This window comes from Saccopteryx leptura, chromosome 4, assembly GCF_036850995.1.
Source record: "Saccopteryx leptura isolate mSacLep1 chromosome 4, mSacLep1_pri_phased_curated, whole genome shotgun sequence".
Taxonomy (NCBI): domain Eukaryota; kingdom Metazoa; phylum Chordata; class Mammalia; order Chiroptera; family Emballonuridae; genus Saccopteryx; species Saccopteryx leptura.
The window spans coordinates 109,888,993-109,904,194 of record NC_089506.1 but is presented as its reverse complement, the minus strand read 5'-3'; the positions used below and the strand labels follow the sequence as shown (position 1 = coordinate 109,904,194).

The 15,202-nt window shown below is 39.2% G+C and overlaps 1 protein-coding gene across 7 annotated transcripts in view; it reads left to right on the top strand.

The window, feature by feature from the left end:
- Window positions 1-15,202, top strand: part of ZC3H13 (zinc finger CCCH-type containing 13) — an 88,087-nt gene that overhangs the window by 40,600 nt on the left and 32,285 nt on the right. For all 7 annotated transcript variants that reach the window (XM_066380977.1, XM_066380981.1, XM_066380980.1 and 4 more), the window contains 2 exons: window positions 5,597-5,910; window positions 12,506-12,970. In XM_066380977.1, coding sequence (XP_066237074.1) covers window positions 5,597-5,910; window positions 12,506-12,970 — 779 coding nt within the window. The remainder of the gene's footprint in view (window positions 1-5,596; window positions 5,911-12,505; window positions 12,971-15,202) is intronic.

Here is a 15,202-nt window from a genome sequence, read left to right as displayed (position 1 = left end):
TTAAGGGTGGGGTCAGGCAGCCAAGCAGAACAGCAAAAGGGCAGTTGTAATTCATGTATCTGTCGGGAATAAAATTGAGATTTATTTTCTTATTTAAAGAAGCTCAGAGCCTGACCTGTGGTGGCGCAGTGGATAAAGCGTCGACCTGGAAATGCTGAGGTCGCCGGTTCGAAACCCTGGGTTTGCCTGGTCAAGGCACATATGGGAGTTGATGCTTCCAGCTCCTCCCCACCTTCTCTCTCTGTCTCTCTCTCTCCCTTTCTCTCTCCTCTCTAAAATGAATAAATAAAATTTAAAAAAAAAAAAGTGCCATGTTGTTTAAAAAAAAAAAAAAAAAGGAAGCTCAGAGGGAGGTGCTCGGAGAGTGATACACTGACCCACAAAGTCATGACACTGAGTTCCTAGTGCATGCTCTCTTTTTCAGACAGAAGGTTAAATAGCTCATGGTTAAGTCTGACTGCTAATGCTTTAGCTTTTACACCCACATTCCAGGCAGCAAGGGAAAAGGAAGGAAAGAAAGTCTCAATCTATGTGGAAGTCTCACACGCTATGTCCCCTTACATCCTGTCGGCCAGACTTTGGTCATATGGCTACATCTAGCTATAAGGGCAGCTTGGAAATGCAGTCCTTTATCTGGGCATAGAGCTCACCCAAGTAAAATTGGGGTTACTAAAGAACAAGGAGAGAATAGGGGTTGGGATAGGTCGTTGCAGTCTCTGCTGCAGTTGTGGGATGCCATTTCTCCTCATGTTCTAAGTAACCGGATCGTTAGAGTAAAAATGGTGTTATCTGGCCCTTGATCTGGAAAGCTTTGTGAGCTGGTGTTTGTAATATTATTCAGGATAAATTATCTACACAGTAAGCAGTTCCTATAACTGTAAGTTCACCAAAATCTATTTTCTAAAAATAGATTTTGATGATAAGCTTAGTCCTTTGTCTTGATAAGAGATTTTGTCCATCTTATTTAGATGAATCAAATTTTTTTCTCTTCCTTGTGGTGACTTAGAAGAACCAGAATAATTCTTTCAGCTGCTAGGATCTAGCAACAGGCGAGGAGACTACTGGAGCATCTACAATTCCTGAACATATTTTTCTAAAATATGCTCTGTATTTTATTCAATCCAGTATGTATATTTTGAAAAGGACATTTAGATCAGATATAAATTATGTTAAATGTTCTTATTGACTTCTTGGTGCTCTTGTTTTGTTATTTTGATCCAGAAATTTCTGAGAGGTGGATCTTAACATATGTTCCTGGATAGTTCACCTGTGAAATAGTCACACATTTTGTGTTATGAGGAATTGAGGCTGATTCTTCCTTTTCCAGTTTTTCTTTCTGGCTATCTCTACCAGTAGCAACATGGTGTTCCTCGGACTCGGTGTTGACTCAGTGTGTAAAAAATCTGAATTTGGCCTATTTCTTTTGTCTAAGGACTTGAAGCAGCAGAGCTAGGAGTTCTGAAGGACTAATGGTGTGGGTACTCTCCTGGAGTTCTAACGCCAAAAATGACAAGGTTGAAAATGCCATTTTGACTTAGGAGAAATTAATTTTAATTTCCATGATTTTTTAAGGTGGATCTTCTTATTTTATCTCCATCACTGTGAATAAAGAATGTATTAATTCTAAAACCAACACTATATTAAGAATCTGTCACTTCTTTCAGATTGGTGGGCTATCTAGTTATTAGAATATTATTGACTCTGGTTCCCTATGCTATACTTCACGTCCCCATGACTACACTGTAACAACCAATTTGTACTTCTTATCCCTTAATCTTCTTCAGCCATCTCCTCAATCCCCCTCCCATCTGGTAACCATCAAAATGTTCTCTGTATCTGTGAGTCTTGTTTCTGTTCTGATTGTACGCTTCTGTTTTTTTTTTAGATTGAATTATTGATAGATATGTATTTATTGCCATTTTATTGTTCATATTTTTATCTCTGATTCTTCCAGATTCAGTTTTTGAAGATTGTTTCTAGGACTTGATACATTTTGTCTAGATTGTCCAATTTGTTGGAATATAGTTGTTCATAATATTTTTTTTATAATCCTTTGTATTTCTTTGGTATCATTTGTTACTTCTCTTTTATTTTTTTTTAAGTTTTTTTTTTTTTTTACTTTTTTTATTTTATTTTATTTATTCATTTTAGAAAGGGGGGGGGGGAGAGAGAGAGAGAGAGAGAGAGAGAGAGAGAGAGAGAAGGGGGAGGAGCAGGAAGCATCAACTCCCATATGTGCCTTGACCAGGCAAGCCAGGGTTTTGAACCGGCAACCTCAGTGTTTCCAGGTTGACGCTTTATCCACTGCGCCACCACAGGTCAGGCTCCTCTTTTATTTTGATTTTATTTGGTTCCTTTCTCTTTTTCCTTGATTTGTCTGGTTAAAAGTTTGTCAATCTTGTTTATTTTTTCAAAGAACCAGCCCTTGGTTACATTGATCCTTTCTCTTGTTTTTTGTAGACTATTTGTTTCTGCTTTAATCTTTATTATCTCCTTCATTCTACCCACCTTCGGCTTTGTTGTTCTTTTACAAGTTCCTTTAAGTGTTCTTTTACAAGTTCCTTTTTTTTTTGTATTTTTTTTTTTTGTATTTTTCTGAAGTGAGAAATGGGGAGGCAGAGAGACTCCTGCATGCGCCCCACTGGGATCCACCTGACATGTCCACTAGGAGGCGATGCTCTGCCCATCTGGGGCGTTGCTTTGTTGCAACTGGAGCCATTTCTAGCGCCTGAGGCAGAGGCCATGGAGCCATCCTCAGCACCTGGGTCAACTTTGCTCCAATGGAGCACTGGCTGCAAGAGGGGAAGAGAGAGACAGAGAGAAGGGAAAGTGGGAAGGGTGGAGAAGCAGATGGGCGCTTCTCAAACTGTGTGCCCTGACTGGGAATCAAACCCGGGCTGACGCTCTACCACTGAGCCCACTAACCAGAGCAAGTTAGATTGTTTATTTGAGATTTTTCTTGTTTCTTTAGGTAGGCCTGTATTGCTCTAAATTTTCTTGTTGGGACTGCTTTCACTATGTCCCACAGATTTTTGATTGTTCTCATTTTCATTTATTTTGAGGTATCTGCAAAATTCTTTTTAATATATTGGGTTATTTTCCTAACTTACTGACATATACAGGGCTGGGCAAAAGTAGGTTTACAGTTATGACTATATGAGTTTATTTTTGTATTTTTATTAATTAGTGCGTTGTCATACAAACAACTAAACCTATTTTTTGCCAACCTCTGTATTTCATAGATTTACACTTTATATTGACTTACCAAGTTATTTATCTACAACATAATTTAGGGCAGTGATTCTCAACCAGGAGAGACTTGGCAGTGTTTGAAGCAATTTTTATTGTCATGAATGGGGTTGGGAGGGAGATATACTGGCTTCTAATGAATAGAGACCACAGATGCTGCCAAACAGAGACAGCCCCTTGTCATGTAGAATTATTGAATACAAAATATCAGTAGTGTCAAGATTGAGAAACCCTAGTTTAGAATCATGAATGATTTTGCCACCATTGTGAATATTTAAAAATATTTATCATAGGCACTGACGGTAACTCTGAAATGCTTAGACTAAAACTTCAGAATTTTTTTTAGTAAACATCTAGCTCTCAAAATGATTGCTTTGAAGAGTATGATATTTATCTGGGTATATGATGTCTAGAAGGTTATTTTGTGTGTGTGTGTGTGTGTGGCAGAGACAGAGACAGGGACAGACAGACAAAAAGGGAGAGAGATGAGAAACATCAATTCTTCGTTGCAGTTCCTTAGTTGTTCATTGATTGATTTCTCTTATGTGCCTTGACCGGGGGGCTACAACAGACCAAGTGACCCCTTGCTCGAGCCAGCGACCTTGGGCTCAAGCTGGTGAGCTTTGCTTAAACCTGATGAGCCTGCGCTCAAGCTGGCAACCTCGGGGTCTTGAACCTGGGTCCTCCGCATCCCAGTCCGACGCTCTATCCACTGTGCTACCGCCTGGTCAGGCTAGAAGGTTATTTTTTAAACATTAGTCCTGTTTTTAGTTATTGCACAAATGTATGTATTCCAGGTCTGTATTACACACATATTTTACATATTTAGTGTGGACAGGGCCCAGGACATAATAGATTATAGAAGTGATTCACAGGTGCTTTCTGAGGTTACATTATGGTGTTCTTTTGCTGTCAGTGAAAAAAGATAATTTTGAAGATGTAGAGAATGCCTTAGTTAAACCAAGACTTAGTAATTAAATCTCAGTTTGTGCTGCACAGGAGTGAAGGCAGGTTTTTAAGATGAAAACTTCATAGACAGTATGTTCTTTTCTTAACCCTAGCATTCTTTCCCCATTTTAGGTGTCAGCTCAGGGAGTGCACTCTCTAGGTCTGGCTTAGGTGGAGAGCCTTCCCCTTTTCCCCACAAGCATTATCTTTGCTATGCTCTGTCTAGATCAGGGGTCCCTAAACTACGGCCCGCGGGCTGCACGTGGCCCCCTGAGGACATTTATCCAGCCCCCGCCGCACTTCCGGAAGGGGCACCTCTTTCATTGGTGGTCAGTGAGAGGAGCACATTAACCATCTCATTAGCCAAAAGCAGGCCCATAGTTCCCATTGAAATACTGGTCAGTTTGTTGATTTAAATTTACTTGTTCTTTATTTTAAATATTGTATTTGTACCCGTTTTGTTTTTTTATTTAAAATAAGATATGTGCAGTGTGCATAGGGATTTGTTCATAGTTTTTCTTATAGTCCAGCCCTCCAACGGTCTGAGGGACAGGGAACTGGCCCCCTGTGTAAAAAGTTTGGGGACCCCTGGTCTAGATCTTACCAGTGTGTTTTCTCTTTAGCTGTTTGTGGGTTCCCCGTCCAAGGACCTATTCACACTGTCAGAAGTTATCGCTGACAAATGAATTCCACACTTGCAATAAGAGTAAGACCATCAATGCTCAGGGAGAATGTTCCCTGGAAAAGGAAGCGTGCCTCAGAACTAAAGCTTGGGAGAGAGGCAGTGCATGTCTTCTGGAGCTAGTGCCTCAAACTGACTTAAAAATCAAATCTTTAGACTGACCAGGTGGTGACACAGTGGATAGAGCATTAGACTGGGATGTGGAGGACCCAGGTTCAAAACCTCAAGGTCACCAGCTTGAGTGTGGCCTCATCCGGCTTGAATGCAGACTCACCAGCTTGAGTGTGGGGTCGCTGGCTTGAGCATAGGATCATAGACATGACCCCATGGTTGCTGGCTTGAGCCCAAGGTCACTGGCTTGAGCAAGGGGTCACTCGAGCTCCCCGGCAAAGGCACATATGAGAAAACAATCACTGAACAACTAAGGAGCTACAATGAAGAATTGATGCTTCTCATCTCTCTCCCTTTCTGTCTGTCTGTCCCTATCTGTCCCTCTCTCTGACTCTCTCTGTCTCTGTCAAAAATAAAAATAAAATAAAATCTTTAAAAATCGACTTATTATTTTATAGCAATGTGAATTAAAATTTATCCTGGAATTACAGTTTTAGCTTAAACTTTTACATTCAGTAATTTTATTTTCTTTAGAAAAAGATTTCCCTTTGGCTGAAAGTGAAGGCCCTTGAGCATGTTTTGTATTGATGATGTATTTCCTTGCAGGTCCACTTCCCCTGCAGGACAGCATCATTCTCCTGTGTCTTCCAGACATCACTCCTCTTCCTCACAGTCAGGATCATCTATTCAAAGACATTCTCCTTCTCCTCGTCGAAAAAGAACTCCTTCACCATCTTATCAGAGGACAGTGACTCCACCTTTACGACATTCTACCTCGCCTTACCCTTCTTCGCATTCTCTGTCTTCTCCTCAGAGAAAGCAGAGTCCCCCCAGACATCGCTCTCCATTGCGGGACAAAGGGAGGCACGAGCGCGAGCGCACTTCGCAGTCCCATGACCGGCGTCAGGAGAGGAGGGAAGGTGTGCACTGAACCTTAATCTGTGTGTGTGTTTAGTTTGATCAGCTTCTCTTAGATTTTATGGCTTGTATCTTGATTTTTTTAGTTATTTAAGTAAACTTTTTAAATGTAAAACTTGGACATTCAGATTTATTGTTATAATAAGGGGTAGGAGAACTATCTTAAGATATTTTAAGTCTTGTGTAATACAGAGTTCTTGAGAGCAATAGGACGTGCTTAGTGACGTGGAATGTAAGCTATTAAAATAGGCATTTTATGTACACTAAGTTGATGCTTTCTTTAAGATGTTTTACTAGAGTACTCTGAAGTTCTAGAAATTTTTGGCCATCTTATTCTTAGCATATCCTTCTAATTGCTTAGTTAATTCTTAAAAAAAAAAATCAAAGAGGCGATAGGAAAAAAGCAGCAAACCAAAGGGCAGAGTTTGAAGGTATTATGTTTTGATAAAGAGTTGAGAGTTGGGTGAACATTCAAAGGGTCAGTTCAAACCAAGTGATCAGTTTTCTGGCTATAAATCAAGAAAGAGATAAAGTAAGCAAAGCAGTTTTCTTTCTATGCCTGAGAATTAAGTTAACTTTGGGTTTGGTACACCATGCTGAGATGCTATTATTACCTAACAATACAGTCTTATATCTCTGATCTAATATCTCGGCACTTCTTGTCTAAATTTCTTTTCCTTGTTTGTTTGCCTTGACAAATGTTTTTCCCCAACTTCACCTGAGTTTTTAACATACTGAGTACTCAGGAGAATACTTCCTTACTTTACTTGGAACAACATTTCTTTTAAATGCATTTTAAAAGCCTGTCTGTGAGTATAGTATAGCAGTCTCCCGTGAACATGCTGAACATAGTTCCTATCAACAGTACAACCAATCATTGATCATTTTTTTTATTTAAGAAAATGATGGATGCATAGGTAGGGACCAAGGAGCGCATCTATTTTATAGAATTATCTCTGTATACATGATTTTGGAACCAGATGCCCCTATCAGTATTTATAGAACATTGCTAAGATGGGAAAATTCTTTTATACCTATTTATTAATTCTAATATATTTACCAACTATAGTTGACCGGGAATATAGTATTTATTTAGTGACTACTCACTGAATGAAAACTCTTTATTATTTCAAAACATAATTATTAAACACACTAATGAAGAGGAATAGCATATGTAGTTGAGTGTTTTTAGGATTGCTTTTTTGTGGTAAGTGGCTTATGTTACAGGAAGAATCTGTATGTGTTTCAGTTCTTTGTAAGGAACACAAGAAGGACATTTCTTTAACCTATGTAAGATGTGTAGCAAATGTTAGTTCCTCTTTATTTAGATGTCATTTTCTGAAGTAAGAATAATTTTAGTGGATGAATGGGAGGTAGGTAAAGAACAAAATAAGTAATAAGATGGGAGTATCATTAACAAAAGTATTAAGTGAACATATATTTAGGCAGTGTTGGTATTGGAGGAAGAATAGAAGTAATAGATGTTCACAAGAAGAGATAGAGACATCAAATCCTTGCCTAGTGCTTCTGTTCTATAGTGGCATTTATGGATATAGGTGTATGGAGTCAGTAATTGGCAGGGCATATGAGTTATTGATGCAAAAATCTAGAGAATTTTTGGATACGAAGTGTTTGAGAGCCTGAATAAAGTCTATGGGCCTAGCCAGTGGAGACTGAGTGACAAGGAGGTTAATTTTTAATGTCCTAGGTATATTAAAGCTGCTGTAGAGTCTGAAACAGCCTCTGATCTTGAGGCAATCAGAGTATAAGAGCAACGTGTGGAGAAATCTGATTTTTTAAAAAGGCAGTGTTTGTTATTTGAGGTTCTCTGTTCATTCTTTGACTTCATATCAGATTTATGCAGTAATCATTATGTGTCTATTTTAGGCGTATTGAAAGAATAGTTTCTTTTTTTATTTTTTATTAATTTTTAATTTATTGTGTTTTTTTTGTTTGTTTGTGTTTTTTTTGTATTTTTCTGAAGCTGGAAACGGGGAGAGACAGTCAAACAGACTCCCGCATGCGCCCGACTGGGATCCACCCGGCACGCCCACCAGGGGCGATGCTCTGCCCACCAGGGGTCGATGCTCTGCCCCTCCGGGGCGTCGCTCTGCCGCGACCAGAGCCACTCTAGTGCCTGGGGCAGAGGCCAAGGAGCCATCCCCAGCGCCCGGGCCATCTTTGCTCCAATGGAGCCTCGGCTGCGGGAGGGGAAGAGAGAGACAGAGAGGAAGGAGGGGGAGGGGGTGGAGAAGCAAATGGGCGCTTCTCCTGTGTGCCCTGGCCGGGAATCGAACCCAGGTCCCCCGCACGCCAGGCCGACGCTCTACCGCTGAGCCAACCGGCTAGGGCCAACTTACTGTTTTTACATGGATTCAAATGTCCACTGAATATAACTCCCTCACCCCCACACCTGTGTCCCTTCTTATACCCCCCTTTGCCCCTCCCCCTAACTCTCACCCCCTTCCCTCTAGGGTGCTATCCTGTTGTCTATGTCTCTGTGTTATGTATATATAGTTCACTAATCCCTTCACCTTCTCTGATCCCATCCCCTCATCCCCCTTCCCTCTGACTGCTGTCCTTCTGGTCCCTGTGATCCCGTCTCTGCCTCTATTCCATTCCTCAGTTCACTTTGTCCATTAGATTCCACATGTATGTGAGATCATACGATATTTGTCTTTCTTTGGCTTATTTCACTTAGCATAATAATCTCCAGGTCCATCCATGCTGTCACAAAGGTAAGATTGCCTTCTTTTTCACGGCCGCATAGTATTCCATCATGTAAATGTACCACAGATTTTTAATCTCTTCATCCACTGATGGACACTTGGTCTGTTTCCAGATCTTGGCTATTGTAAACAATGCTGCCATAAACATGGGGATGCATATCTTCTTTCGAATCAGTGATTTGGTATTCTTAGGATATATTACTAAAAGTGGGATAGCTGGGTCAAAAGGCAGTTCCATCTTTAATTTTTTTTTTATTATTAAATTTAATGCAGTGACATTGCCATCTTTAAATTTTTGAGGAAACCCCATACTGTTCTCCACAGTGACTGCACCAGTCTGCATTCCCACCAGCAGTACAGGAGGGTTCCCTTTTCTCCACACCCTCTCCAACTTTTGTTAATGAGCTCCATTCTGAGAGATGTGAAGTGGTATCTGGTTGTGGTTTTAATTTGCATTTCTCTGATGATTAGTGACATTGAACATTTTTTCAAATGCGTATTGCCATTTGTATGTCCTCTTTGGAGAAGTGTCTATTCAGTACTTTTGCTGATTTTTTAATTAAATTGTTTACCTTCCTGGTGTTGACTTTTAGAAGTTCTTTATAAATTTTGGTTATTAACCCCTTATCAGATGTATTGGCAAATATGTTCTCCCATTCTGTGGGTTGTCTTTTAGTTTTGTTCATGGTGTCTTTTGCTGTGCAACAGCTTTTTAGTTTAATATAGTCCCATTTGTTCATTCTGTACTTTATTTCACTTGCCTGTGGAGATAAATCAGCAAAAATATTGCTACGAGAGATATCAGAGAGTTTACTGCCTATGTTTTCTTCCAAAATGTTTATAGTTTCACAACTTACATTTAAGTCTTTTATCCATTTAGAGTTTATTTTTGTGACTGGTGTAAGTTGGTGGTCTAGTTTCATTTTTTTTCATGTACCTTTCCAATTTTCCCAGCCCTATTTTTTAAAGAGACTGTCTTTACTCCATTGTTATACTCTTACCTCCATTGTCAAATATCAATTGACCATAAAGGCGAGGGTTTATTTCTGGGTTCTCTGTTCTGTTACATTGATCTGTATGCCTGTTCTTCTGCCAGTACCAAGCTGTTTTGAGTACAGTGCCCTTATAGTATAACTTGATATCAAGAAATGTGATACCTCCCACTTTAGTTTTTATTTTCAAGACTGCTGAGGCTATTTGTGTTCTTTTTTGGTTCCGTATAAATTTTTGGAATATTTGTTCTATATCTTTGAAGTATGCCATTGGTATTGTAATATGAATTGCATTGAATTTATAGATTGCTTTGGGTACTATAGACATTTTTATGATGTTTATTCTTCCTATCCATGAACACGGTATACGCTTCCACTTGTTTGTATCTTCCTTGACTTCTTTTATCAATGTTTTATAATATTCTGAGTACGAGTTCTTTACCTCTTTGGTTAAATTTACTCCTAGGTACTTTATTTTTTGTTGTTGTTGCAATAGTGAAGGGGATTTTTCCTTAATTTCTCTTTCAGACAGTTTATTTTTGATATATAAAAATGCCACTGATTTCTGAATATTAATTTTATATCCTGCCACCTCACCGAATTCATTTTTCAGATTGAGTAGTTTTTTGGACTGAGACTTTAGGGTTTTCTATGTACAGTATCATGTCATCAGCAAATAATGATAGTTTTACTTCTTTTCCAATTTAGATGCCTTTTGTTTTTTCTTCTTGTCTGATTGCTGTGGCTAGGACTTCCAGAACTATGTTGAATAAGAGTGGTGAAAGGGGGCACACCTGTCTTGTTCCTGATCTTAAGGGGAATGCTTTTAATTTTTGCCCATTGAGTATGATGTTGGCTGTGGGTTTGTCATAGATGGCCTTTATCATGTTGAGGTATGTTCCCTGTATTCCACTTTGCTGAGAGTTTTGATCTTAAATGAAAGCTGAATTTTATCAAATGCTTTTTTTCTGCATCTATTGATAATATCAGGTGATTTTTATCCTTAACTTTCTTTATTTGATGAATCACATTGATTGATTTATGAATATTGTACCAGCCTTGCCTCCCCAAAATAAATCCCACTTGATCATGATATATTATTTTTCTCATGTATTTCTGGATCTGGTTTCCTAATATTTTGTTGAGAATTTTAGCATCTAAGTTCATCAGGAATGTTGGTCTATCATTTTCTTTCTTTGTAATGTCTTTACCTGGTTTTGGAATGAGAATTATGCTTGCCTCATAAAAGGAGCTTGGAAGTCTTCTCTTGAATTTTTCAAAATAGCTTGAGGAAGGACAGGTGTTAGTTCTTCTTTGAATATTTGGTATTATTCGCCTGTGAAGTCATCTGGTCCAGGACATTTGTTTGCTGGCAGTTTTTTGATAACTGTTTCTATTTAATTTGTTGTAATTGGTCTGTTTAGGTTTTCTGATTCTTCCAGATTGAATTTTGGAAGATTATATGTTTGTAGGAATTTATCCATTTTGCCTAGGTTGTCCAATTTTTTGGCATACAGATCTTATTATTTTCTTATAATTGTTTGTATTTTCGTGGTGTCAGTTATTACTTCTCCACTTTCGTTTCCAGTTTTATTTATTTGAGTTCTCTTTTTTTCCTCTATTTTTATTCATTTATTTAATTTTTTTTTTTTTTTGTATTTTTCTGAAGTTGGAAACGGGGAGGCAGTCAGACTCCCACATGCGCTCGGCCGGGATCCACCCGGCATGCCCACCAGGGAGCGATGCTCTGCCCATCCGGGGCGTTGCTCTGTTGCAACCAGAGCCATTCTAGCACCTGAGGCAGAGGCCATAGAGCCACTCCCAGCGCCCGGGCCAACTTTGCTCCAGTGGAGCCTTGGCTGCGGGAGGGGAAGAGAGAGACAGAGAGGAAGGAGAGGGGAAGGGGTGGAGAAGCCTGTCTGGGTGCCTCTTTTAGGCTGTGGCTCTGGGCCTGGGGCTGAGCTCCCACACCTCTCAGGCCAACCCACCCCGTTGTGAGAGTCCCTTCAGGCGCTGCTCGTTCCTGGGAGCAGGGAAGCCCTTTCCGCGTCTCCACCCTTCCTACCAGTGTCAGTGCGGCTTCTTCTGTTATTCTTGGATATAGACTCCTCTTAGTTTAGTCCAAAGTTGGTTTTTCAAGATGATTGTTCTTAAATTAAGATTAATCCAATTTGGTCCTGGGAGGTGGCAATTGGAATGTCCACCTACTCCGTTGCCATCTTTCTTCTCCAAAAGAACAGTTCTAATCTTTACAAATTCCCGCATGGGGTTCGCTAAGCCATTTAAGTTCTGAGTCTCTGTTTCTTCTTTTATACAATGACAAGTTTGGATTAAATAGGATTTATTTTAGCTTTTTTATAACTAAAATCACTTCTTTATTTTTCTATGCAATCTTACAAAATGCTTTAAGTAGAGGCTTTAGAGATGAGTGTGATTCCATTATATAGCCCAGGAAAAGAGAATAGCAGTAACTCTCTGCAAGCCAGATTACTAACTGTAGGCTACTCTAAAGTGATTAACTTCATTTGAAATGGTCATGTGTGGCTAGTCAGGCCTTATATTTGGTAAATATTATTAAAGTCACTGTGTATGCCTCTGTATCTCAAAGTGGCTCCTAAAAGGTAAGCCATCAGTGATGAGATTAACTTATTTGTTTCAGTTGTTTAAAAAACTAAGTATTAGTAAAATTACTTTGCAATTTTAGCTTTTGGGTAGATTTCATTTTCTTACTTGATCATGTTTTCTCCTTTTATTTTTTGCAAAGAACATAAATTACCATTGTAATACAATTTTAAAAGCACCATATTAAATATATTGTTTAATTTCCCAAAACTTTGTGAAAGGAATTACATTTGATTTCCAACATTGCATTATAGAAACTAGAGGCAAAAGGGATAGAGAAAAGGACCCAAGAGAAGAACGAGAGTATGAGCAGGATCAGAGCTCTTCTAGAGACCACAGAGAAGACAGAGATCTTCGAGATGTCCGGGATCGAAGAGATGCCAGAGATACCAGAGACCGAAGGGAACTAAGAGACTCCAGAGACATCCGGGACTCCAGGGAGATGAGAGATTATAGCAGAGATAACAAGGAGAGCCGTGATCTCAGAGATTCTCGGTCCACTCGTGATGCCCATGACTACAGGGACCGTGAGAGTCGAGATGCTCATCGAAAGGAAGATATTTACCAGGAGGAATCCCGAAGTTATGGCAGAAACCATTTGAGAGAAGAGAGTTCTCGTACTGAGTTAAGGAATGATTCCAGGAATGAGTCTCGAAATGAAATGAGGAATGACCGGATGGGCAGAAGTAGGGGGAGAGGTCCAGAGTTACTTGAAAAGGGTAAGGTTTTTAACTTCTCTCAGTTAACTTTATCTTGTATGTTTATATAGAAATTATTAAATCTCTTACGATTTCTAAATATTTAATTTCTACATTTATTATCCTTATTTTGCCAAAGCAATTTTTAATTAATTGAATTTGTAATTTTTACTAGAAATTCTGAACAGGAATTATACACTAATGGAGCAAAAGATAAGTGGGGCCTGACCTAGACCCCCTATTTGAATTATCTCATGCCTACAATCTTGATTATTATGAAATACTAAGAAAATTGCTATTAGTCAAACAAAAAGAGTCAAAGGAAGTAATTTCTAATAAATAAGATGTGTGCATATGTACATATATATAAAATGATCATTAAAGAAGGATTAAAATGGTAGGTTTTCAAAATTGATAGTATCAGAAATGACTAGTATGTACATTCTTCAGTATTTGTTCTTACTTCAGACCACCTCAAATCATTACATATCAGGATCTTGAGCTATTTTTATCTCGCCCTAAAAAAGCATTTGCAATACCCAATAACTACCTACCTAAATGTGTTGACTATCTTCAAACTTCTTGGCCTCTTCCTCCACTTTCTTCTTTCCCCTTCCCCAAAACACTGCTGCTGCATAGTCTGATCACTCTTGTTCTTTTCATTAGTCTGTTGGTCTACCTTGGTCAGTATTATAGCTTCAGCCTGACCTGTGGTGGCGCAGTGGATAAAGCGCCGACCTGGAACACTGAGGTCACTGGTTCAAAACCATGCACTTGCCTGGTCAAGGCACATATGGGAGTTGATGCTTCCTGCTCCTCCCCCCTTTCTCTCTTTCTCTCTCTCTCTCTCTCTCTCTCTCTCTCACTCACTCACTGTCACACACTCTCCTTTCTAAAATGAATTTTAAAAAAAGAAATTACATGCCTGACCAGGCAGTGGCGCAGTGGATAGAGCATCGGACTGGGATGCAGAGGACCCGGGTTCAAGACCCCGAGGATGCCAGTTTGAGCGCAGGCTCATCTGGTTTGAGCAAAAGCTCACCAGCTTGGACCCAAGGTCACTGGCTCCAGCAAGGGGTTACTCAGTCTGCTGAAGGCCCGCGGTCAAGGCACATATGAGAAAGCAATCAATGAACAACTAAGGTGTTGCAACGCGCAATGAAAAACTAATGATTGATGCTTCTCATCTCTCTCCGTTCCTGTCTGTCTGTCCCTGTCTATCCCTCTCTCTGACTCACTCTCTGTCTCTGTAAAAATAAATTAATTAATTTAAAAAAAAAAAGAAATTACAGCTTCACATTAAGCTGAAGGCCCTTTACCTTCTTCATAGTTGTCTTAACTTTTCTTGGCCCTTTTTCATTTATATTTTTTAAATGAACTGTATTTTTAAAATATTTTATGAAAAAGTATCAAATTTTTATTTCAGATGTATTAAATATATCAATTTGTAGCTTTTTCTATTAAGGTCTTATACATATTTTATTCCTGGGTACCATTTTTGTTGCCATTGTAAATGATGCTGTAAAAAAAGCTTTTTTTTAAATAATGCATTTACATGGTTAAAAATTTCAAAAGTATAAAATGAGATATAAATATCTCACTAGATAGATAGATAGATATTTAAAAGTCTTCCCTCGCCTGGCCTGTGGTGGCACAGTGGATTAGGCAGCGACCTGGAACACTGAGGTCACCGGTTCGAAACCATAGGCTTGCCTGGTCAAGGCACATATGGGAGTCGATGCTTCCTGCTCCTCCCCTTTCTCTCTCTCTCTCTCTCTCTCTCTCTCTCTTTCTCTCTTCTCTTCTCTTCTCTCTATGAGTAAATTATTTTTTTAAAAGCAAACTTAAGAAGGAAAAAAATGTCTTCCCTCTGCTCTGGCCTTGTTCCTTTCGTTGCCAGTTTTGTTTGTATTCTTTGCAGAAATACTCTACACAAGCAGATATGTATGTGTCAATGCTGGTCAGGCGATATGTACCACGTTTTCTTTATCCATTCATCTGTCAGCGGGCATTAGGTTGCTTCCATGTCTTGGGCTATTGTGACTAATGCTGTAATGAACATAGGAGTGCAGATTTCAGTTCCGTTGGATATATACCCAGCAGTAGGATTGCTGGATCATATGCTAGTTCTATTTTTAATTTTTTAAAAAGCTTTATATTGTTTTCCTATTGGCTGTGTAGCCTTGCATTACCATCCCCACAATTCAAGATACTCAACGGTACCATCACAAGACTCCCTGTGTTCCCCCTTTG